This window comes from Periplaneta americana, chromosome 1 (genome assembly GCF_040183065.1).
Source record: "Periplaneta americana isolate PAMFEO1 chromosome 1, P.americana_PAMFEO1_priV1, whole genome shotgun sequence".
Taxonomy (NCBI): Eukaryota; Metazoa; Arthropoda; class Insecta; order Blattodea; family Blattidae; genus Periplaneta; species Periplaneta americana.
The window spans coordinates 22,967,602-22,995,000 of record NC_091117.1 but is presented as its reverse complement, the minus strand read 5'-3'; the positions used below and the strand labels follow the sequence as shown (position 1 = coordinate 22,995,000).

At 34.7% G+C, this 27,399-nt stretch overlaps 1 protein-coding gene across 1 annotated transcript in view; it reads right to left on the bottom strand.

Annotated features, from left to right (window-relative positions):
• The window catches only part of LOC138715477 (probable E3 ubiquitin-protein ligase HECTD2), a 180,266-nt gene extending 153,207 nt beyond the window's left edge, over window positions 1-27,059 (bottom strand). Inside the window, exons 1-2 of the mRNA XM_069848462.1 lie at window positions 26,391-27,059; window positions 11,129-11,452 (exon numbers count right to left, since the gene is read on the bottom strand). Of these exons, the coding sequence (XP_069704563.1) occupies window positions 11,129-11,452; window positions 26,391-26,492 (426 nt within the window). The 5' untranslated portion in view covers window positions 26,493-27,059. The remainder of the gene's footprint in view (window positions 1-11,128; window positions 11,453-26,390) is intronic.
• Between the last annotated feature and the right edge of the window lie 340 nt (window positions 27,060-27,399).

Genomic DNA, 27,399 nt, shown 5'->3' with positions numbered 1-27,399 from the left:
ATCACAAAGTGATTTACGCATATCATATAATATTATTTTAATGTACCGAAGTACATATGATATTTCCATGCAGATATTCTGCGTCATCATACGATGAAAGAGTAATGGAACGGAGAAAAATTCTCTCCGGCACCGGTATTTGAACCCGGGTTTTCAGCTCTACGTGCTGATGCTTTATCCACTGAGCCACACCGGATACCCATCCCGGTGTCGGACAGAATCGTCTCAGTTTTAAGTTCCAACTCTTGGGTTCCCTCTAGTGGCCGCCCTCTACACTACGTCATAGATGTCTATGAACGCAGGACTGAAATCCACACATGTGCTGAGGAGCACTCGTTATGAGTGAAGAGTTGCCCGGGATCCGACGGAATAAGCGCCGTCTTAAATCACGAAGTGATTTACGCATATCATATAATATTATTTTAATGTACCGAAGTACATATGATATTTCCATGCGGATATTCTGTGTCATCATACATGTGGCTTAGTGGATAAAGCATCAGCACATAGAGCTGAAAACCCGGGTTCAAATCCCGGTGCCGGAGAGAATTTTTCTCCGTTCCATTATTCTTTCATCGTATGATGACGCAGAATATCTGCGTGGAAATATCATATGTACTTCGGTACATTAAAATAATATATTTAGAATTTAATTTTGGAAGGGTGGAAACTTTAACCGTTTCCTGGACAATAAGACGTTGTGTCCCCATTATGGTTCGGAAGGGATGTACTATAGTAGACAGTATTTTTAACACAAAGATTGCAAGAATGCACGCTGCGCCACAATTTTTTTTTGTCATCTACACTCCCCATCTGAAAGGTCTGGTAACAAAAGTGAAAAGCGGAAGGAGGAGGAGACGGAGAATAAAGGCACTGACATGGACCACCCCTGATTGAAACACATTATAAAGTTTCATTAAAATTTATAGTTTTTCCTTAAAACTTTCATTTTGTTGCATGTCCTTTTCCTTTATCTTAGTCAAATTCCAGGAAGTTGCCTCCTCTCGCCGATATTTGCAAGGTGTCTAATTTTTAAGAAGCTGTAGTGCGAGTATCGTTAATAATAATTAAACTGTCATTTTCTTTTAATTTCTATGTCATTTTTCCATTATTTTAAGGGCATTTTATTGATCATTTTAAGTAGATTTTTAAGTCATCAACATCCGCCCCCTAGTCATGAATAATGTTCAGAGATGAAGGAACACATCCATACAAGAGTTTTTCACGTGACTAAACGAGCCTCTATCCTTAAATTGTAGAAAATAAAGTTTAAAATGAAAAATTAAGCTCGCAATAAAAATACTGTTCTCTTCCTGTCTGTAGTTTCATTTTTCATATTTCATACCATCAATGCCCCATATTTTAAATGATTAAAGACTCTCCTTACAGAGTCGTTTAAGCCTTCTCTTTGAGCGGTGATTGTCCCTCAAGATAGCTAGCTGTCGTATATTTCTGTTCAGTCTTTTCCATGGAGTCTAAAAGCTACCGACTGTCAAAGTGACGCATTGATTTCCGATATGTAACAACACAAGAGATTAGGCTGTGTTGACAGAGTCTAATGCTTGGAGTCGTTATGTGGTTACGATACCCACAATATACGTATCACTAATTTGATCACAATGAAATGTTTTCTTTTTTTCATAAGTAGTTATAATTTTCTCTGTGTTTAGGTAGTACCCATGGGCTCGAAAAAAAAAAATGCTCCCACCGCCAACTAACTTACGCAAATCTTAAACATTTAGCAGTCAAACTGTAAAAAAATTTTGGTATGTAAAAACTATTACCGGTTGTTCTGTATGGCTGTGACTCTCACTTTGAGAGAGGAACAGAGATTAAGGGTGTTTGAGAATAATAATAATAATAATAATAATAATAATAATAATAATAATAATAATAATAATAATTCTTTATTTATACTGGCAGAGTTAAGGCCATAGAGCCTTCTCTTACACTCTACCAGGTCACAAAGTATACAAGGAGTTAAAATTTAACAAAAAGTTAAAGAACAGAATACTAACATATTACAAAAAAATAATAATAATAGCATAATAAAATCGACACTGAACAACATGAAAAAATACCATAATAGAAAAAAAAAGTAAAATATATTGGAATATAATGAAAACAACTCATTTAGTACAAATGGTTAATATGGAAAAACGAATATATCAAAATGGAATGTATTAAAATAATAATAAAAAAGAAAAGAAATACGAAAATTAAATAAAATTCATAATAAAAAGGCTATGATAATAAATTCATGGGCTGATAAAGAGAACAAAAAGGGAAAGGAAGGAAGAAATATATATAGCCTATATGTTTACAAAACTATGGCAGAGAAAAAGGGCTTATAACTGAAAGGAATCTAATTCAAAAAGTGCAATTTTAATTTATTTTTGAAACTAGACAATGTTCGACAGTCTCTGACATGTTGTGGTAGAGAGTTCCAGAGATGAGCTGCAGAGACCGTGAAAGATGAAGAGTAGAAGGATGTTCTGTGTTTAGGAATGGAGAGTGTGATATGGTGTTGTGAGCGAGTATCTATTTCGTGATATGAGGACAAATGTTGAAAACGAGAAGCTAGGTAGCTAGGGTTAGAGCTTTGAAGAATATTGAAGAGTAAAGTGAGAGAGTGAATAAGATTCTTAGGAAAATATTTGGGGCTAAGAGGGATGAAGTTACAGGAGAATGGAGAAAGTTACATAACGCAGAGTTGCACGCATTGTATTCTTCACCTGACATAATTAGGAACATTAAATTCAGACGTTTGAGATGGGCAGGGCATATAGCACGTATGGGCGAATCCAGAAATGCATATAGGGTGTTAGTTGGGAGGCCGGAGGGAAAAAGATCTTTGGGGAGGCCGAGATGTAGATGGGAAGATAATATTGAAATGGATTTGAGGGAGGTGGGATATGATGGTAGAGACTGGATTAATTTTGCTCAGGATATTGATCAATGGCGGGCTTATGTGAGGGCGGCAATGAACCTCCGGGTTCCTTAAAAGCCAGTAAGTAAGTAATTAAGTAAAAACTATTTAACGTACGCTACTATCAGAAGCAGGCATATGCAACGTGAAAAGGAAAATAATATAATTCCTTACATTGCATATGGAGGTTCATTGCCGCTCTCACATAAGCCCACCATCGGTCCCTATTCTGAGCAACATTAATCCAGTCCCTACCATCATATCCCATCTCCCTCAAATCCATTTTAATATTATCCTCCCATCTACGCCTCGACCTCCCCAAAGGTCTTTTTCCTTCAGGTCTTCCAACTAACACTCTATATGTAATTCTGGATTCACCCATACGTGCTACATGCCCTGCCCATCTCAAACGTCTGGACTTAATGTTCCAAATCATGTCAGGTGAAGAATACAATGCGAGCAGTTCTGTGTTCTGTAATTATCTCCATTCTCCTGTAACTTCATTGCTCTTAACCCCAAATATTTTCCTAAGCACCTTATTCTCGAACATTCTTAATCTCTGTTCCTCTCTCAAAGTCAGATTCCAAGTGTCACAACCATACAGAACAACTGGTAATATAACTGTCTTATAAATTCTAACTTTCAGCTTTTTTGACAGTAGACTACATGACAGAAGCTTCTCAACCGAATAATATTCTGCGTTTAATTTCTTCTTGAATGTCATTTATATTTTATTAGTGTTGCTCCAAGACATTTGAATTTTTCGCCTTTTCAAAGGATAAATTTATAATTTTTATATTCCCATTTCGTACTATTTTCTGGTCACGAGACATAATCATATACTTTGTATTTCCGCAGTTTACTTCCAAACCTATCTCATTACTTGCTTCAAAGTAAAACTTCCGTATTTTCCCCAATAGTTTGTGTATTTTCTCCAAACATATTCACGTCATTCACATTAAAAAGCAGCTCATGTAAAACCCATTCAATTCGAAACCCTATCTGTTTTGCTGAACTTTTCTAATGGCACATTGTAGAGCAAAGTTAAAAAGTAAAGGTGATAGTGCATCTCCTTGTTCTAGCCCGCAGTGAATTGGAAAAACATCAGACAGGAACTAGCCTATACGGACTCTGCTGAATGTTTCACTGAGACGCATTTTAATTAATCGAATAGCTTCTTGGAAATACCAAATTCAATAAGAATATTATATAAAACTTTTCTCTTAACCGAGTCATACGCCTTTTTGAAATCTATGAATAATGATGTACTATAGCCTACCCTTACACTTCCATTTTTTTCTCTAATATGTGTCGAATACAAAAAAAATATATATATATATCAATAAGTCGATCTATTACGCCTAAAACCACATTGATGATCCTCAATAATTTCATCTACACAATAGAGTTAAATCTCCTGAAAAAAATATTGCACAAGATTTTGTACGACGTGAACAAAAGTGAAGAGAAATATCGAAATTTTAATTTAAGCTCGATTTTTTTCTTTCCTAAAAGTTTTGCCACCACTATGAATTTACTGTCTATGTAGCCCAATCGTAAATACGGGCCTGATGACGATGATGATGATGGTAGTGGTGGTGATGATGATGATTATTATTATTATTATTATTATTATTATTATTATTATTACTGCCATTATAAGCTCGTTGCATAATATATTAATATTTCTCTGTACTTGAATATTGCGGAGTAGGTGAATGAAATGCTAAATGTACAAAAACAAAGTAAACATGAGGGACGGATTGGTCGCTCTGATTACGAATAAAGTTGCCCTCATAACAGAACAAGTCACATCAGAAGAAAAATACTTACTGTTGTCAACAGAGCACAAAAGTGCATTGAACAGTTGAAATACAGGGCTTTCAATTCAGAAGTTCCCAGTCTAAATAACTAATTATTTAAATTTAATTCAATTTAAATAAAAAACACCAATTTAGATATTGAGGGGGAAGCCTGAAACCAGGCTTAGGCTTAATTGCATTTTAGATTTCATCCCCCACTCCCCAGCCACCCTCACTTTGAAATTTCAAATGACACCCCTATATTTGTATACTTAAAATATGAAAGAGCATTCAATTGTTTATACACTTCATTCATTTGTTTTCGCATCTTTTGTTTTCTATCGTCACCTGACAACCTGTAGGCCTATTTCTGTTGTTATCAGTTGATTGTAGGATGAAAACACAGCTCAGTTTGTGTAATTTCCTAAGTTTAATCAATAAGGATGATTTATGTTCTCTCTTGAAGATATACATCATTTTAAAATAATTTAATACACAAACATAACTATTACGTGAAATGCTCAATAAGGTTTTGTAGCTTTATTCTCTTCAGCTCTAATCAACAATAACAACAATCCAGGTTGCCAGGTGACGATAGAAAACGAAAGATACGAAAACAAATGAATAAGGTGTATAAACAATTGAATACTCTTTCATATATAAGTATACAAATATAGGGGTGTCATTTGAAATTTAAAAGTGGGGGTAGCTGGGAGTGGGGGTGAAATCTAAAATGCAATCAAGCCTGATTTCAGATTTCCCCTTCAATATCTAAATTGACGTGTTTTTTTTGTTTAAATTGAATTCAATTTAAATAATTAGTTATTTAGACTTGGAAATTTTGAAATGAAAGCCCTGTATAATGATACGATATAAATAAGCAATAAATGTGAACTTTAAGTAATTTGTCTTTTCTTCTTACTACTTGTAAGGTTTGTTGTCCATAACATTTAGAACAGCCGTATCTCCAGACCCATTTCAAATTGGATGCATGTTTATAATTTATGAACTTTTTACTCAGAATAGTCCATAATATAGCTCCTAGAATACTTACTATTCATTCTGAATGACCCTGTATAGTAAATGAAATTGATTGCAGAAACAGTAATAAATTAAAACGAGTAACCTTTTCACAGACACTTATTTCCATTCTGAATTTAATCTATTAAAAGCGTATGCTCTTATTATCTAGATTAAAATATTACACTCTCTTTTATATTTAGCTTTGTTTTGTATTTCTTTATATCTTCAGTTAATTTATTACCTACGTAAATGGCATTAATATTGATCATAGGTATAATGCATTTCACATGTACTAGAAAGAAGAATATTTAATCAAATTCCATTATCACCTCCTGCTGGAGGGATTGATTTTGTTTATGTTAAATTCCCCAGGGTCACTACTTGATTTCATCACTGACTGCAACTACATTGTATGCTTAAAATATAGTTTTTTAAATGATTAAATGCACTTTGGAGATAATAATCGTTCGATATTCTTGCATTGCTTTCATTGTTTCATAGCACCAGTTCTATTAATCTATCATTCTATTCGCTTCTTTATGAATACAACGCTTTGAAGTTCGAAGTCTCAGTGTTTTGTGACAGATAAAATAACACATTGAAGAAAATGCAATTTTGACTGCTGCACGAACGGACAAATGGAATGCTGATGCATTTGATAATGCCTTTTATAGTGACTTTAAAGTAGGCCTACAGGATGTAGGAAAATTCGATCGATGAATGTTGTGAGGTAATGGAGAATCGGAAAGTAATTCTATGGTCTGCGGTAAAAAAAGGCATAAGCCACAAACTGCAAGTTTTGAATAGAGCAAAAGCAAACTTTGAAACAAAACTTAAAATCCAAATCCAAAACTATACATTATGATGAAAGAGAATACACATATGTCCTTTATAGTAAATTTTTTGTAACTGCATAGATATCATAACTAAATCTCGGATTTTTAGGTTCGAATAGGATAGGTTGCAACAATTTTATACAAAAATCCCTAAATGTATGCAAAAGGAGATACTCTCGAGCGATGATACTCCTAAAACTAGGTGCATTAAAGAACGTATGTTTCAGTCTATGCTAAACGAGACTAAAAATCCGAGCTCTAATCATAACTCAAAATACCACATTTCTTTTTCATCTCGCACCGTAGAAATTTTAACATGAACTCATGAATGTTACCCGTAATAAGTAGAGGATGTCGAAATAATCGCGTAATCTCAGCGTAATGCCAGTGATAGATAGACCTTGTTACGTTCGTGGAAATGTGGAAGGGATAGGAAATTCAGATCTTAAAATTCTTACAATAAACTTTTCACAGCAAGACGAAAATAAATGTCAAATATTTTAAAAATATTTCAATAAAAAAAAGAAATAAAAATTTTCCGAGCTACATTTCGAAATTCGAGAGAAAAAAGAAGTTACAGTTGATTCATTGGATCCCTACGTTTATGTTCTGTGTTGAGTGTTAAGATTGGTTCACAATAAACCGGAAACGGAAACGAGAATGAGAACGGATATATTGTTAAAATAAATTTATTTAAATGTGAGCATTCACAATTAACTATTGTGAATACTTACATATGAATATACATTTATTTAACATTGTATTTATTCACACTACAATGGGTATATACCCGGTGGCAGTGGTAACTAATTACACTCAATAATGACAATAATAAACTTATTAATTAAAAATACAATTAATAATAATACTAATAATTAATACTAACAATAATTTATAATAATAATAATGATAATAATAATAATAATGATAATAATAATAATAATGATAATAATAATAATAATAATAATAACAACAACAATAGGGAATATCCTAAATTAAATGAAACGATCACTTAAAATAACATTTAAAATAAATCTAATTTGTATCTTAAATCTAAGTTCGAACTAAAACCCACGAGTATGATATGTTCATATCTGCACAAGAACCTTTCAACATTACACTCATTTCGCTGTCAACTCACTCACTGCACAGGAAATTCGACACATTTCACTGATTCTATCCTGATTTCACTGACACTTCAAAAACATTTCACTGTTCAAATACTTTGCACTGCCACTATAAACTATAAAGCTTCACTGACAGGAACACATTTCACTTACACAACACACTTCACTGACACAACAAACTTCACTGACACAATATAATTCTTCACTGGTACAACACTTCAATAACAACATATCATTTACACCCTTTAAATACTGTGTATAATTACCGTCTATTAGTAAAGTCCTTAAGCCTATTTTTAAATACATTTTTGGTTGTTTGTAAAGCCTTTAGTAAGTCTGCAGGTAAAGTATTCCATTCCCTGATAGTACGATTGAAAAAAGAAAACTTTCCAGTGTCCGTCCTCTGCCTTTTTTCCCTCAGTTTATATGAGTGTTCGTTACTTGAAGAGTAATTTGGCGGCTGCAACCTATTTTTTTTTCTCTCCAGGCAGGCTCACCTCTGTATATTCTGAAGAGTGCGCATAATCGAATTCGCGTTCTCCTGTCCGTGAGTGTCTCGTTCTCGTTGTCGTTTCCATTCCCGGTTTACTGTGAACCAGCCTTTATTCGGTAAATATTGCGAGCACGCTCGTGATTTTTGTCCATATCGATAGAAAATCTAATAAATGATCATTTATCCCTTCGGCTTATTTCAATACAGTGGACGGATTTCGTTTAAATTTAATTTAAAAAACACATTTCAATCCATTGAACAATACCAGCTCATTGCAACGTCATATTCAGAAGTGGAAGGTGGAAGCTAGTTCACCTAGAGAGACAAACCTGAGTTCTTTAACCTCTTACATCTGTATTACGAGAAGAAATAGTGTGTTGGGATTCTAGACACTACGTGAGTGTTGGGATTCTGGACACCGTGCGAGTGTTTGAATTCTAGACACCGCGCAAGTGTTAGGATTCTGGACATCGAGCGAGTGTTGGGATTCTGGACACCGTGCGAGTGTTGGGATTCTGGACACCGAGCGAGTGTTGGGATTCTGGACACCGTGCGAGTGTTGGGATTCTGGACACCGTGCGAGTGTTGGGATTCTGGACACCGAGCGAGTGTTGGAATTCTGGACACCGAGCGAGTGTTGGGATTCTGGACACCGTGCGAGTGTTGGGATTCTGGACACGTGCGAGTGTTGGGATTCTGGACACCGTGCGAGTGTTGGGATTCTGGACACCGAGCAAGTGTTGGGATTCTGGACACCGTGCGAGTGTTGGGATTCTGGACACCGTGCGAGTGTTGGGATTCTGGACACCGTGCGAGTGTTGGGATTCTGGACATCGTGCGAGTGTTGGGATTCTGGACACCGTGCGAGTGTTGGGATTCTGGACACCGTGCAAGTGTTGGGATTCTGGACACCGTGCGAGTGTTGGGATTCTGGACACCGTGCGAGTGTTGGGATTCTGGACACCGTGCGAGTGTTGGGATTCTGGACACCGTGCGAGTGTTGGGATTCTGGACACCGTGCGAGTGTTGGGATTCTGGACACCGTGCGAGTGTTGGGATTCTGGACACCGTGCGAGTGTTGGGATTCTGGACACCGTGCGAGTGTTGGGATTCTGGACACCGAGCGAGTGTTGGGATTCTGGACACCGTGCGAGTGTTGGGATTCTGGACACCGTGCGAGTGTTGGGATTCTGGACACCGAGCGAGTGTTGGGATTCTGGACACCGTGCGAGTGTTGGGATTCTGGACACCGAGCGAGTGTTGGGATTCTGGACACCGTGCGAGTGTTGGGATTCTGGACACCGTGCGAGTGTTGGGATTCTGGACACCGAGCGAGTGTTGGGATTCTCGACACCGAGCGAGTGTTGGGATTCTGGACACCGTGCGAGTGTTGGGATTCTGGACACCGTGCGAGTGTTGGGATTCTGGACACCGTGCGAGTGTTGGGATTCTGGACACCGTGCGAGTGTTGGGATTCTGGACACCGAGCGAGTGTTGGGATTCTGGACACCGTGCGAGTGTTGGGATTCTGGACACCGAGCGAGTGTTGGGATTCTGGACACCGTGCGAGTGTTGGGATTCTGGACACCGTGCGAGTGTTGGGATTCTGGACACCGAGCGAGTGTTGGGATTCTGGACACCGAGCGAGTGTTGGGATTCTGGACACCACACTCGACAAACTTAAACGGAACATAACGCCTGTACTGCACGACACTAACTTAGATTCACCTTCCACAGCTTGGACATAGGTATAGTCACTGCTTACAGCTCGACCAAGTTAAGTCTGCGAGCCGAGAGGGGAAGTTGGAGGCAGTTCTGTAGGGAAAAGAGGCGGTAACGAGGAGACCAGTACAGTCTCATATGACAGCAAAGTTTTCCTACTGAACTTCAGTTCATAGATCTGTAACAATTTAAGACGCTTTGAAATAGACTGTACTTCTACTTCTGCTTGACAGTGAGGTTTGGCGTTCTGATTGGCAAGCGTGGGCGTAGGAAAGAATGTTGCATGAGGGGGGAGGCAGCGTAGCTGTTGCCTTTATCTGAAGACAAGGACAACAAATGCGTGCGCTCCGTAGTGTATTTTAAACGATGTGCACACGTTGAAATCTGAGCGTCAAGTGGCAACTGTGTTTTGCCTTTATTTTATTTTATTTATTTATTTATTCATTTGTTGATGAACATAACAGGCAAAGCCCAATTACAATGTTCACGACTAACAAATTAATTGATAAAACATAAACAAGGAAAAGGAAACATAGACTTATGAAAAACTGAAACATAATAGAAAAAAGGGAAAGAAAAAAAGAGAAATTGAAATAAGGTGTGAAAGTAGCTTCAAATTAACTAACAACAATATTCTGTAAAATATGATAACAAATAATTCTGTATCTAGAGAAATTCATATTGAAAATATCAACATTCGGATGAGGATGTAATTTATTGTATAACTGTAACATTTGGAAAGCTGGGGAATTTTTGTGGGATTCAGTATTTGTCCTTGGTATGTAAAACAAATTTCGAAATTTCGTTTTAAGCTTAGGTGCATATAATGTTATATAATAAAATAAACCAACACAGTCCAACTTATTGTTAATAATTTTATAAAGAAAGTTTAAAGATTGACAATTTCGTCGAATTTGCAAACTAGTAAAATGGAAATGTTACATTCCATTCCGATATGCCCACTCGCAGACTTGACTTGGACGAGCTGTACGTAACTTGACCAAACACTGAGTTTCACTTATTAAGTGTATACAACAGAAAATGTAAAATAAAACACATGACAATACCAAGAAATGACATGCCCGGAAACAGTGGATATCTGTCTATGTCAGGCACGGTGAAATACACAAATCTCGCACTAAGTGGTCTCATGTCTAGCAGGAATTTTCATTTGTTTGCTCTGTGGAAATACTCACGATGGCGGGCAGTCTGAAGCTGGGCACGATGGGGTCGCTGCAGGACCGCTGGCCGTGCACCCTCCCCGCTCCCACCCCCACGACCGCCGGGGGATGCTCTGGCTGATGGGCAGTGGTCGGCGTGGGGGAGTAGGGCTGCCCGCAGAAGGGACAGGCGGCCCTCAGCCGCGGCCCTGGCTGCTGGTGGTGGTGGATCGTCACCCTGCATGCCGTGCAGGTGGTGACGCTCTCGTCCCTGGCCGTCGTTCCTGTCCCTGTCGCGCCATCCTCATGCAGTTTGCCTGGCGCTCCGTACACTGCCACCTCTCGGTGCTGACTCGGCCTCTGCAACATGGTACACAAATAATAGTTTATTTAATTATTTATTTATTTATTTATTTATTTATTTATTTATTCTGGTAGAGTTAAGGCCTTGAGGCCTTCTCTTCCACACTACCAGAAGTGAAATACATAATGAAACAATGACAAAAATATAGTCGGACCGTCGGATCTGTGCCCCTTCAGCGCTGTCGTCATTCTTGAAAAAGTTAACGCCTGTACTCACTCCAGTCCACCCGCTTTCCTCCCACCACGTTAAACAGCAGACCACGATCCTTGCCGAATAGGGATGTTGCCAAACTTCCATCAAACAGTGTCATAAATAACTGGTCTTCCGTGCTACAATATCATTTCTTTCAATCAAAATACATCTTGGATTTAAACAATTTTTAAACCTAAATCCCATGTCTCGAATCACTTTCCGTAGTGTTTCTCTCCAACCTTGGAAATTATTGCTTCTCTCGCAACCTTCAGTAATTTCTTCAATGTCGGAACTTCTTTCTGCACGGTATAAAATTCTTGTAGGCCTCTCTTTCTTCTTAAAATATACATCGGTTCATATCATCAACAAGAATTAAAGATTCCCTTGGTCTGTTCTTCCCTGGTAATTCTACATTTTCATCTCCTGCACAGACTCTCTCTCTCTCTCCTGATTTTCTTTATTAGGCGCTCTGACCTGTCTATATAATAATAATAATAATAATAATAATAATAATAATAATAATAATAATAATCCGTGGCGCTACAGCCCGTGAAGGGCCTAGACCGACCAGCCGGCTCCTGGCCTCACGCCCACATGCTGAAGCAGAGGTGGACGATCATCCAACCAGAATGGAAGTATCGTGTGGTCAGCACGATGATCCCCCCAGCCGTTATAGCTGGTATTTGCAACCGGATTTCGCTACCTATCGTAACTCCCCAAGTGCATCACGATGCTGGGTGGGCACCGGTCCCATATACTGGCCGAAATTTCATGAGAAAATTTCTTCCCCCATGAGGACTCGAACCAGCGCACATTCCGTAACGCGAATCCTAGGCGGGATGCCTTAGACCGCGACGCCACGGCGCGGGACCTATATAATTACATAACATATTGTATTATCAGTATTAGTTAAGTAAGTAATTTTAATACGTAATCAATTGAAATAAAATAAGCCTCACCTGTGATCGCAGCTGCTCTTTTCGTTGCCTTATTTATAGGAAAGAGATATTGACCTGTTTGTTTCTCTTAATCTCAAAATGCTATTACGTACTTGCTTAATAATATTTCTTTCGCCACTCCGTGCTACAGTATTCATATTGAGTTGGGAACACTGGACTGCAAGTGCAAATATTGTAAACTGTCCTGCAAGAAGGCTCAAAATTGTGAATAGTGCGGGAGAGAAAGGGAGAGAGATAGGAATGGAGGGAGAGAAATGAATTACCGAGGCTGAGAAGGAAATAGGGTTCAGTTCGCATATCTTGCGGGGGCACAGATCCGATGGTCCGACAATAACACTAGCAGCTCATTCCAGAGCTACGAATTTGGTACCAAAATTGTTAAGTTGTGTGAACTTGGGCTATATATATACCGTATGAAAAGTAGTAACATAGCTCTCGATGTCAGTGAACTGTAATCTGAAGATAAGTTTTCATAACAGAAAACTAATTATATAATTCACAGTTTGAAAGATAGAAAGATTGGGTTTGCTGTGAAAACTTCATTTTCTATAAAGTGAGGAGTGAAACATCTCTTTTTGAAGGAATATCTTTCAACTTTTGGTAGAAGTTGTATTTCAGGCGAATTTTTATAGTGAACAACTTGTTACCATTGGTAGTGTACTGGTCGTGCATCCGAAGTTTAGAGAGTTGAATTCCTGTCGAGTTATTAAGAGAGGATTTTCTTAGGAATTAAAGCACCGCGTGAGACGTCACAGTTTAGATTTACTGCAGTTAAAAGAGCTCTGAACAAGGCAAAACTAACGACAAACTGTTTGTCATACCACAGAGTTGACTGCTTTACAAATAGATATCTTAGATGCACCGGGTCTTGATTTAAACTCTACATATATATCTGTTAAATACCATCTTCTGAAGCTCGAGACATTCCTGGCAAACAAAATATGGAATGAAAGTGTAGCGTGACAAAAAGGGCTTAATATTTTACAAAATCAACCCCGGATGGTCTTCCATAGCATTTAAATCTTTTGTGACAAGGAAAGGACATCGCTAACTTGTACAAAAGAGTAAAGTTTTTGTAAAAAATCAAGTCCTGTTACTTTCTTCCGTAAGGGGTAGAGATACTTTTCTTTAACTGTTCATTGAAATATTTAACTTCGAAAGTAAAATTAATTCGTTTAGATATTATAATGTGCTAATATTTTAACATCTGTGTTCTACCTACACTAATAGAAATACAAATGAAAGTATTTTGTGCAACGGAAATTATTCTGACATTGTCATGCAGATGTTTACGTCATAGACGATAAATACGACAAATATGAACTAATCCATTCTATACGTAAGGGGTCCGCATATAAACATAACCCACTTGGAAGAGTTCATTATAATCCATAAGGGGAGAAGCAATAAATTTATAAAACAATGTTATCCAGTTGTGCTGTAATATGGATGTGAAACAGACGCGTGCACAATATATGCGTAGCTATAGAAAGTTAATACAAGCATGACATTATTTGTATACAGATGAATAAAAATAACTATCAGTATTTAGGCTAGGGGATATTCTGATATGCTTATATACATCGTGTCCCGCTTAAAACATCCAATAAAAAATGGCAACAACTTAAAATATCTACGCCAAAGAGAAATAAATGTACATAGGTTTGGTAGTGCAGATCTTGTAATTTATGTAAAAATGGTTGTCATGGAAATTTGAGAAATGGATAAATTATAACAAGCTATTAATTGTGTGAAGCTAGAGCTATGTGGAAGCTTGAGGAGTTTTCTTAAAGACAACTTTCCGAGACAATGGATTGGTAGTAGAGGATCCGAGAACTTAGCTTGGCTGCCAAGGTCACCAGATCTAACACCCTTATACTTTTTATTATGGGGATTCATAAAGAACCAAGTGTATATAATACTAGTGGTTGATCTCTATGACTTGAAGCGCAGAATTCGCATTGCGAATCAAAATGATGTCATTATTGATATGCTGAGAAATCTATACTAATAATAAATCTGTAGCCGAAATTTTTCTGGTAATTTTCGATTTTCCAAAAATAATTGGTCCTAACATATATAATTAACCACCCTGAAACCGAAAATCGCTTTTTTGAAATTTTTGTCTGTCTGTCTGTATGTTTGTTACCTTTTCACGCGATAATGGCTGAATGGATTTCGATGAAAATTGGAATATAAATTTAGTTCGTTGTAACTTAGATTATAGGCTATATGGCATTCAAAATACAGTATTTAAAAGGGGGGGTTATAAGGGAGCCTGAATTAAATAAATCGAAATATCTCGCTTATTATTGATTTTTGTGAAATATGTTACATAACAAAAGTTTCTTTAAAAATGATTTCTGATAAGTTTTATCCTCTGAAAAATTTTGATAGGACTGATATTTAATGAGATAAATTAGTTTTAAAAATAAAATAACTGTCATCTAAGGCGGTGTATTGAAATAAAAAACAAATGACTTCGTCTATAAGGGGCCTTGGACACAACAATCGAAAGCTATGGAACATAGCCTACAGACAATGTTTCTGTGTTTGTATGAAGCTAAATTAACCGATTTGTATAATTAATTATTATTTCATCATTGGAAAGTGTAGTTTCTCTGGATGGACATATTACATGTTATTACAGTAACTTGTAAGTGAATTGAGGACAGATAAGATTAAAATAGCTTCTGATGATAGATTATTCTGTATATTCATTTCCTGTATTTCTTATAATAATGTTTATGAACATATTCATTTTTATCTCAGAGAATTAACGAACAACGAGAGTGTATTGATTTAGTATGCAGTAATAGTACGTTAGCTTAGCAATCCATTATTTTATAATTCAAATTTATAAAATACATATGCAATAAATGCAATGCAAAAAAAATTGGGTAATGAGCCAAGCAGATTATGTTGCGCTGTTGTAAAAGTTGTTCCTCCTGAGATTCAAGAGCTCCCACAACAAATTAAAAACTTTCTAATTCGAGTACATCCGTTATCAACACACTTTTTCATAATATAATATAAACATAATAATAAATCTGTAGCCAAAATGTTTCTGTTAATTTTCGCTTTTCCAAAAATAATTGGTAATAAGAATTAAGAAACATGTTAAAGAAATTGTCATTGCACCAAATGAGTGGTCTCTGGATCAAAATGATCGCATTTTAATATTTTAAATACAATTTAAATTAAGTAACATATTAAACTATTTATCCTTCTATCAAACACGAATGTTCCCTGGATCAAATGTCCTATTTTAATTATGTAATTACTTTATATTTATTTCTAACGGGTGCAGCGGAGCGCACGGTACGGCTAGTATCTGAATAAAGATTGACAACGGACTTGACACCTGCAGTGCCGAAAATTAAAATTGCAACTCTTAATTTATCAGTAAATTTTGTTTCAATTAAATATGTTTTTCATTAGAGCTATGAATTTTCATTTTACAGTTCATTATTTATTCAGTCCTCAATCTCCATGACAACAATTTTTGCAAAGAAATTGCAAGATATGCACTACCAAACCTAGGTACATTTATTTATCTTTGGCGTGTATATTTTAAGCTATAGCCATTTATTATATTGGTGTTTTAAGCGGGACACCGTGTACAGTATACCAGTTAATAAAATTGTTAATTGTGTGTGACTCAAAAACAGTAATTCTTTACTTGCCCACTTGCTACTAATAAAATGTTATAATTTTTGTCTGCTTCTGAACTGCAGTTGACTACGAGGGTCCAGAATACAAAAGAATTGTGCAAAAAGTATATGCTTTAAATAATGAATTAAAAAATTATGATAATAAATTAGGTATATAAAGCTTTCATAGACATAATTAGGAACATTAAATCCAGACGTTTGAGATGGGCAGGGCATGTAGCACGTATGGGCGAATCCAGAAATGCATATAGAGCGTTAGTTGGAAGACCGGAGGGGAAAAGACCTTTGGGGAAGCCGAGACGCAGGTGGGAGGATGATATTAAAATGGATTTGATGGAGGTAGGATATGATGATAGAGACTGGATTTATCTTTTTCATAAGATAGGGATCGATGGTGGGCTTATGTGAGGACGGCAATGAACCTGCGGTTTCCTTAAAAGCCATTTGTAAGTAAGTAATATAAAACTTTCAATTTCTGAAAAAAGAGATATAAACAATATGGAAAAATATCAAATAATGAGTTATCAGGAATAGTCTAAAATATTAATTAACTTGAACAGTATAAATGGTGGTGAAAAATCCTCAAAGAATCTTTTATAACATAAATAATTATTTCTCGTAAGGAATTTGTCGTGAAACCGAATTCTATTAAGATTTTATGTACGAATTTTGTAACATCTCCTGTGGCTCCAAACAATAAACCATATATTTTCCAGTTATGTAAAGGAATGTTATATTTTATGCTTAGATAGGCGAAACAGTCTCCGTAGATTTCTCTCAGTTTTAAAGTATTATTATTATTATTATTATTATTATTATTATTATTATTATTATTATTATTATTATTATTATTATTATTATTATTATTATTATTATTATTATTATTATTATTATTATTATTAAAGTATATGATTATGTCTCGTGACCAGAATATACGTAGTACGAAATGGAAATACAAAATTTGGAAATTTATCCTTTGAAGAAGTGGAAAAATTCAAATATCTTGGAGCAACAGTAACAAGAGAAATGGTTCAATATTTCAATTTATCACTGTGGAGAAAAAGTAGGACATGCATTAAATAATCATAGATAAAGGTCAATCAGAAATTATTCAGTAACAATGGAATCTTGAATTGTCCCCAAGATCCTCTTACATCAGCCCATTAGATTTTTTCTTGTGGGGCTATTTGAAGAGAAAGACCAACTACGAAATCCGGAAGAGTTTAAACGAAGAATTAGGGATGAGATACAACAGATGAACTGAACAATGTTGCTGAAAACATTAAACAATTCCAAGATTGACTTATGCATTGTTTGGGGGTCTTTTGAACATCTTATATGAATTGATCAACACTTACACACATAGAACATTGTCAAATTGTTTCCCTTTCTGCAACTCTGGTGCCTTGAATTAATATTGTAGTTAAATTTTAATAGTGCATATCCAGGTTCTGTCAATGTTTTATTAAATTATAAAAATGTTTTTGTATTTTGTATGTTTTGAGGCCTGAAGAATCCAAAACTGGAAAAATGAGTATGTTGTACCATTTAAAAAATGATGTCTTGGCACATTCTTTATAAATGAAAAACATGTTGAAAATATTCTTTTTTCAACTCTATAACTTTGGTATATTATATACATAGCTTACTTTTCTTCGTAAAATTAAAAATAGGATAGCTACAAGCATCGTTCCGTATTTTTTAATCATCTTGTATACGTGTATTGGTCTGTACAAAGCACTCTGTTTTGTACTTTATAAGTCAACCTCAGTATCTTTTCTTTCTCAAGATAAAAAGAACATATTTTGTGTATTCCGAAAGGGATATAATGTTGGGTTTTTCTGTTGTGCACTCGCTAACAAGTGGAAGGTGTATTTAATATTTGTCGAAGAGAGATCAATAATGAATATTTCTCGCAGTGTGTTCCTATCTACTCTGTCAGAATTCTACACCACCACAGCAGTAGTCGTCGTTATTCTGATGTATCGTAGGTCTACACGTTAAGCAATATTGATGACAGTAAAATGTATAAATGATGAGAATCAAAACACAGATTGCTAAAAATAAAGTTTGTATTAAAATAATAGTTCTTTCGCAATCGGTTGAGTATCTCTATATTACGTAATGGACAATCGTGATTCTTCACCTTTCACTTCCGCATTTACAGTTGCTGCATTTCCATTATACATAATAGATCAGTTTTTATTATGAAACGATTATAAAGGAATGTTCCTATATTCTCCGTATAGCTGCAGACTTGAGAAAAATCCTCTAACCATTTCAACTTGTACAGATATTTGTCCATCTGTACCAAACTATACGAAACTTAAATGAACCTCAAGATTAGAACATAGGCCTATGATTATAAAGAAATTAGTGAGAAATTGATTGCTAATGGAATTATCTACGTTGAGTTGATGATAAAATTATAAATATTGATTAGGAAGGAAATCTGCTTAGAATGGAGAAGGAGAAATGGCCCAAAAACATATCCAATTATTTAAACCGAACGTAGAGTTGATAGTAAGATGATAAATATTGATTGGGAAATATACATAGAATGGAGAAGCAGATAATATGGTCCAAAAACATATTCAATTATTGAAACCGTACGTAGAGTTGATAGTCAGATGATAAATATTGATTAGGAAATCTACTTAGAATGGAAAAGCAGAAATGGCCCAAAAACATATTATCCAATTATTGAAAAATATGAGGCGTCTAGAATCAAAACCCTCCAAGTCCATAAAACAAAATTCGTGGGAAAATGGAAAAAACTGTTTCCATATAAATAAACATTCTTGGGATATAAACAATGCTTTTATCAAGTATCTTATTATCATTATATACGTTCAAACAAATTACAGGATTGCCCCTTCATTGAAACTAACAAATTCGTGAGGTTAAATTAGCACCTGACTGATTTTGAAACTGAAAAGTGTATTTGGAGGCTTTTGAAAGTAAGAGAATTAGTTCTAAGCATAAAAATGAGTCAAAAAGGAAAACATTTTAACTTAAACCTTACAAATTATGTAGGCAATGAAACCCAGACATGAAGTATGATTATGCACATGCTTTATACATAACAGCAGTATAAATTTGAATATATGTTGCACTTTTTAAGTTCATAAAAATTTTACACAATATTGTCACGTTCCTCTTCCTCCAGATTAACAGTTTCTTCTTCGTCTTCTTATTCTTCACGTTCAATTCTATTGTTTTTTCTTGTTACTACCTTTGTAACAACGGTGTCAGTTCTATAGTTAAACTCATCTTGCACTGTTATCTGTTCTTTCAATGCAGATCGTCTTAAAATAAATCTTTTACAGGGATTGAACTTAAAATAGCAGGGGATCTGAAAATCATGTCTGCCTCTTTCTTCCAGTCTTGAAGAGGTAGGCCTACATCTTCATTTTCAAGATTAAAGACTGTTCCATATTTGCCAATAATATCTTTATATTCTTGGGGATCTACAATCACTTCCTTATTTCTTTTTCGATTACTCCAAATATGAGATCGGGAGGAAGAAATGAATGCCCAGCCACAGGAAATGTAATTTACATTTTTTTAATAGTTAGAGGTGCTTCAGTGAGTAGTCATTTAGAGCACATTCCAATCATTGTTGTATTTTTATTTTGTGCAGAAATAAAATTGACTTATTGTTGATCATCTGATGAAGAGTAGAAAACGGAATGGAACTTCTTTATGTCCAACAAACTTAAACTGTTGAATTTCCATTTACTGCCAACAGCATGATTACAAGCTGGTATAGCAGGAGGGCACAAGAGGAGTACCGACAAAATTATGTAATTCATTATTAATTGGTAAGAATAGGTCTACAGTATGTTATAATAATTTAATACTGTACATAATATTTATTTTCATCATATTACGTTTTCTATGTGATGAAAATATAATTTCAACCACACATAGGGGAGAGTTGGGTAGTATCGGACATCGGGTAATATCGGACAGTGAGTTTCTTTCATATACCACACGATAATAGTACTGATTGACATGGTTACGTTTCTGTGATGTCGCATAGAGAAACGAACCATGTCATTCAGGTACTACCATATGGTGGTAGATGAAATAAACGCACTGTCCGATACTACCCGACTCTCCCCTACCTTTCTTTCCTTTTCATTTCTCTTTTCCATTTCTCCCTATTTAGTGTTTTTACAGGAGCTTTTCTTTGTGAACATTTTTTTTTAACTCACTGCTCATTCTATCCACCATTTCACTGAATATTATTAGAGTAGAAATTAAACTTAATAAGGTTTAACAAGAGCTTAATCACACAAATAATAAATCAACATCGCACAGCTGAGGAATGCTGGGTAAAGCAGTCCCACAACCTGATTGGCAGAAAGGGACTTGGAGGTTTTTGAAACTAACAATGGCCGAAATTCAGTTGGATCTAGCGGATATTGAAACTAACCCTAACTTTTGTCCAGCATTTTCAGAGGAATCCAGCGGATATTGCAGAAAAATAATGCCAGCATCGGATTGGCCATGCGAAGATATGCAGAAAAATAACTTTATCTTATTTTTTTTTCTTCGTTGGACTTGGCGGGTTTTGATTCTAGACGCCTCATATATTCAATTATTCAAACCGTACGTAGAGTTGATAGTAAGATAAATATTGATTAGGAAATCTACTTAGAATGGAAAAGCAGAAATGGCCCAAAAACATATTATCCAATTATTGAAAAATATATTCAATTATTGCAACAGTACGTAGAGTTGATAGTAAGATGATAAATATTGATTAGGAAATCTGCTTAGAATGGAAAAGCAGAAATGCCCCAAAAACATATTATCGAATTATTGAAAAATATATTCAATTATTGAAACCGTACGTAGAGTTGTTAGTATGATAATAAATATTGATTAGAAAATCTATTTAGAATGAAGAAACAAAAATTACTCAAAAACATATCCAATTATTGAAACCGTGCTTAGAGTTGATAGTCAGATGATATATATTGATTAGGAAATCTACTTAGAATGGAGAAGCAGAAATGGCCCAAAAACATACCAAATTATTAAACAACTCTACGAATGGAAGCTGGCAGAAGGGAAGAAGAAAGACATCACAAAAGAGATCTGAAGATAGAATACCATTATATTTATAGGCATGATGGGCTTGTACTTCAATATACACAAGACAAATGCTTTTTAAGATGGGAACGGGAAGATGGACTTACTCGCCTATATCTATCTAGAATAAGTTACTATTAAGCCAACTGTTTAGAGATCGGTACCTTGGCTTTAAGAGCGAAATTGCTCACACTTCATTAGCAAGGGGGAGGTACTCGTGTATAATTTCACTATACTCGTATTTCAACGTTTTTTACTCTCCAATCTATAGGGCTTTGGAAATAAAAATTGGCATGCTTAGTATACATTATCTGTACATAACTAAGTAATTTTAATATTATTTTGTTTAAAACAAATTTTTATTTGGCACCTAAGAAAAAAATTATTATTCTGGGTGAGCAAGATAAATACGATACTCAGTATACTTATGATTATAACGTATCTAATCATCTTTGGAACACAGCACCGATAGTGGTACCTACATTCGTTGTATGCTCTTTTCTGTTAGATTCATTTATATTGCCGTAATTTAAAATTATGGCATAAATAGCCTATTAATTTCATAAACTGCGTGACATATTTACATAATATCCGTATGCGGTTATGTGTGGAGATATTGTTTCCTTAATCTGAATTTGCAAACTAAACTTTTACCGTTTAGAATTAGATATAATTGCAAGAAATATTTTGCGAATTACTGTGTTACAGCTTGAACTTCCATAGCGAGTGTAAAATGATAAAACTATTACAAAAATTTCAACAACTGACGTAGTTGTTTAACAACAAAAATGAGTTGCGTCACCAGCCGATGATAACTGGAAGGGTTTGGGGCTCCGGGAAGAAAAAAATTAATTGGTTGAGTCACTGGCTAAGAAGAAACTGCTTACTGAAGGATGCACTGAAAGGAATGGTAAACGGGAAAAAAGTTCGGAGCAGAAGAAGATGTAAGATGATAGACGATATTAAGGTACATGGTTCGTTTGCGAAGACTAAGAAAAAGGCAACAAAAAAAGGGGGGAAGATTGGTGAATTCTGGATTTTCAGTGAACTTGCGCTTGGGTAGAAAACTATGAAAGAATGAATTAATTAATTGCATGAACATTTAAAAGATTGCTACAGATTTAAAGTTATGGATTTTCACTTTAGTCGAACGTTGAGGCTAAACACACATTCTTAATTTTATATGTAAGTTATACTCATTAAGTCTAGAGACCTTTGTTTCTTTTTAACTCAAATGTTCATATTGTAATATGTGTGTAATTTAATTAAGATTGTGTATAGGGAGTTGCAAAGCATCGTTAGAATTTTTCAATGAAACCTGTTCACAAGCATATAAAATTCTTTTTAACATGAAATTACACTAAGTTTTTATACTACCATAATGTATAATCTCTATTTCATTGTTTTTAACATGAAATTAAGCTAAATTTTATACTATCATAACGTATAACCTCCGTTTTATTGTTTTAACATGAAATTAAGCTAAATTTTATACTGTCATAACGTATAATCTCCATTTTATTGTTTTAACATGAAATTACGCTAAATTTTCATACTGCCATAATCTATAAACTCCATTTTATTGTGTTTAACATGAAATTACCCTAAGTTTTTATGTCTCAATAATGTATAAGCTCCATTTTATTGTTTTAACATGAAATTGCGCTAAATTTTTATACTGCCATAATCTATAAACCCCATTTTATTGTGTTTAACATGAAATTACCCTAAGTTTTTATACCTCAATAATGTATAAGCTCCATTTTATTGTTTTAACATGAAATTACGCTAAATTTTCATACTGCCATAATCTATAAACTCCATTTTATTGTGTTTAACATGAAATTACCCTAAGTTTTTATATCTCAATAATGTATAAGCTCCATTTAATTGTTTTAACATGAAATTACGCCAAATGTTTATATTGCCATAATCTATAAACTCCATTTTATTGTTTTTAACGTGAAATTACCCTAAGTTTTTATACCTCAATAATGTATATTCTCCATTTTATTGTTTTAACATGAAATTACGCTAAGTTTTTATACTGCCATAATGTATAATCTCCATTTTATTGTTTTTAACATGAAATTACCCTAAGTTTTTATAGGGTAAACTAGGGTCTGTTGGACAGTCGGGCATGTTGGACACTTTGTACTTTAACGTGTTACCTCGCCACTTGTGGGCACCACATTCTGCTAGAAGTCAATGACGGAAGTAGCCCCACTCGTGGCTACTACCTCGCCACTTGTGGGCACCACATTCTGCTAGAAGTCAATGACTGAAGTAGCCCCACTCGTGGCTACTACCTCGCCACTTGTGGGCACCACATTCTGCTAGAAGTCAATGACTGAAGTAGCCCCACTCGTGGCTACTTCCATCATTGACTTCTAGCAGAAAGTGGTGCCCACAAGTGGCGAGGTAACACGTTAAAGTACAAAGTGTCCAACAGACCCTACTTTACCCTATCTCAATAATATATATTCTCCATTTTATTGTTTTAACATGCAATTACGCTAAGTTTTTATATTGCCATAATCTATAAACTCCATTTTATTGTTTTTAACATGAAATTACCCTAAGTTTTTATACCTCAATAATATATATTCTCCATTTTATTGTTTTAACATGAAATTACGCTAAGTTTTTATACTGCCATAATCTATAAACTCCATTTTATTGTTTTTAACATGAAATTACCCTAAGTTTTTATACCTCAATAATATATATTCTCCATTTTATTGTTTTAACATGAAATTACGCTAAGTTTTTATACTGCCATAATCTATAAACTCCATTTTATTGTTTTTAACATGAAATTACCCTAAGTTTTTATACCTCAATAATATATATTCTCCATTTTATTGTTTTAACATGAAATTACGCTAAGTTTTTATACTGCCATAATCTATAAACTCCATTTTATTGTTTTTAACATGAAATTACCCTAAGTTTTTATACCTCAATAATATATATTCTCCATTTTATTGTTTTAACATGAAATTACGCTAAGTTTTTATACTGCCATAATCTATAAACTCCATTTTATTGTTTTTAACATGAAATTACTCTAAGTTTTTATACCTCAATAATGTATAATCTCCATTTCATTGTTTTGCACTTATAGACTTTTTAAGTTATACCATTTATATTAATAAATTTTCTCCTTTCATCGTTTATATAGAGCGATTCTGCATTACGATTGAATGTTGCGCTGGTGTAAATGCGTCTTAACAATGTTGCCAATATGTTCCCAACATTTTTTCGATATTTTACTGCCCAATGACGGTAAACTATTTTGTTGTCAACATCAATGTTTCCAACTCGTATCTACTACTGATTTTTTACGTTTCTGTTAGCATACTGTAGGTTTTATTATCTATTCTTACTGCCAACAGTGTTCCGCCGATGTAGGCCTAAGTGTGCCTTAAAACGTTGTTTATCTGGAGATTATAAAAGACATGTCTCTGAATAGGCTATGCCAGAACTTTATTTAGAGATAAGTTTAAGCGATATCTCAACATTAGACATTAGGAGCATATTTTCAAAACGACACTTGTCCATTCCCATAACTTCGGGAGAATTACGAAAAACGTTTTTAGGTCTAAAATTCTTACCATTTAGGCAACAGACATTATGAAACCAAAGAGTTTGAATGCATTTAGAATCAAATGGGAGAATCAGACTCTTTGATTCAGAACCTGGAACTAATATTTTATCGCAAATCTGCTGTGGATAAGAGTCAGTTTGATTCCAATAGTCACTTTTAACGCAAGATTTTAGTGGTTTAGAGTGCGTTCTGAAGCCAAATCTTGACGGTTGTATGTTAAGTTATATTTTAAGAATGCATGGACACAGGAAGCTCATTTGCATTACCAGATGGACAAGAGACGTTTTGAAAATGAACTCCTCACATGTTCTTCTGTGTTCGCTAGTAACTTTTTTTCAGTATTTTGTATGTAATAAATTGAGTTTTAATTACTTTTTCAAAATTGAAATAAGCTTATATATATACTAGTGGCTTATATAATATACTAGTGGCTTGTGCAGCAAATGCTGCAAACTAAGTTCATTAGACGTTCAAATAAACATTTTTCAGATTTATTTTCAATGAAGAATACCAGACATTCTGAAAGTTATTTGCTTCCATAATAGGCCCTAATGAAAGATACTCTCTCTCGAGCCAATACTGAAGAGAACCACGCATATAAATATCTACACCACACCGCCATTAAATAGGGTATATGAAAAAGAACCAACCCCACTTGATTAATAACTATAAAAATATTTGATTTTTAATGATATTATTATCTTACTTAAGTTTTATAGCTTTCAGTAACATATCTTACTATATATACTATATAGCCAACACTCAGTAAAATATAGAAATCAAAATCTAATTTAAGTTATTCTCTACATCTACTTACATAACCCCAAAACGTTTCACTTTCATATCATCAATATAGCATTAATATGTATAATTAATGACGAATAGTCACATCATGTGATTATGGCATTAACTACAATAATATTTTATTTCTAATGGTAATAATGCCATCAAACCACCTCAAGTTTTGTACTTTTTAATATCCAATACACAGCTATACCCAGAAAATTACACACCACAGAATAGAACCTGTAAATTATTTTTAGTAAGTTAAGTTTTTAATAACCAATTTAATTTGAGCTCTAAATGTGTCACCATTCTTGCAGATCATGCCCTTCGTGTAATATTGTTTACTGTAGTGTGTGTTTTGTTTTATTCTGAAATGCAATTAGCTAGTTCTCAAAACTGACGACAGATGGATTTTGGAAAATAGGAAAATTATGTTGAAAAATTGACATTTCACTGAAAACTACTATTTTTCTGAAAAACTTTGAGTTCCAAGCTTCAAAATGAGGGATCATTTATTAAAATCCGTTCAGCCGTTTTCCCGTATTTTCCATTACCATTTCAGTTCAAATTATATATATAGATTTTTTGAGAATAATTTAACAAATCTTACCGTGTCGATGTCGACCTCTTCAACGTCATCATCCGCTGAGCTCCTGAACGTGTTCCTGAACCTTTCCCATACCCACGACATAGGTACAGAACTGCTGTTCATCCAGATGACGTCAATTTACATAGCAAACAGAAGAAACTTCGATCCAGTTCATATGAAAGTTATAATTGTCCGTTATTGGATAGCCTTTCATTTGAACTTTATTCACCATTTTATATGAACACAAAATACTAAAATATATCACACAACTCCTTTAGAAAGATTTATTCTTATGTTAAGCACATGTGTATTGTAACTGGACATCTCTGTCATACTCGTCAACATTATTTTCTTTTAAGTAATCGGAATAAATACCGCGTAATAATATTAGGAGTAAGTTTACATATACAATTCAGAATCAATATTATTTATATATTAACAGCCAGAATTTTATTATTTTATTTGGAATTAACTTTTGAAACTACAAAAAAACGAAAACTGTAAGAAAGAAGCCTGACAGTGTTTATCAACAAGGGTTGCCATAGCAACTATGGCAAAACAAAGTTTTAACTAGTTGTATTAATTACGTAATTGGTTCTTGAGGAGCTTGCACTGTTCTTTTGGACTTTACGCATTGTCCCACACGCACTCACGCATTCTCACGCACTTTTCACGGTTGACGACGAAAGGTCCGACTCTCGCGTGTGAGGAATGCCTCGGTACTAACTCCCTTGGTCATTTTATGGACAGGTATGTGGACGCAATAACCCCCTCCACTTCTGTGGACATCGATCCACCCCCGCCACTCTTTGCTGTCCCTCCACGCTCTATCTCTTTCCCTGTTAAAGGTCACAATTCTCTCACATGCAATCAACTTTCCACCCCATTACTACCATTAATGTCCATATGAAGATGATATCAATTCATGCAGACATGTTGTGTGCCTTCGTGTTTTTGCTTCTCAAGTAATTGCGTAATTCTTAAACAACATTTTAAACTATTCATAAGACAATAAAGACATTTTTAAGTG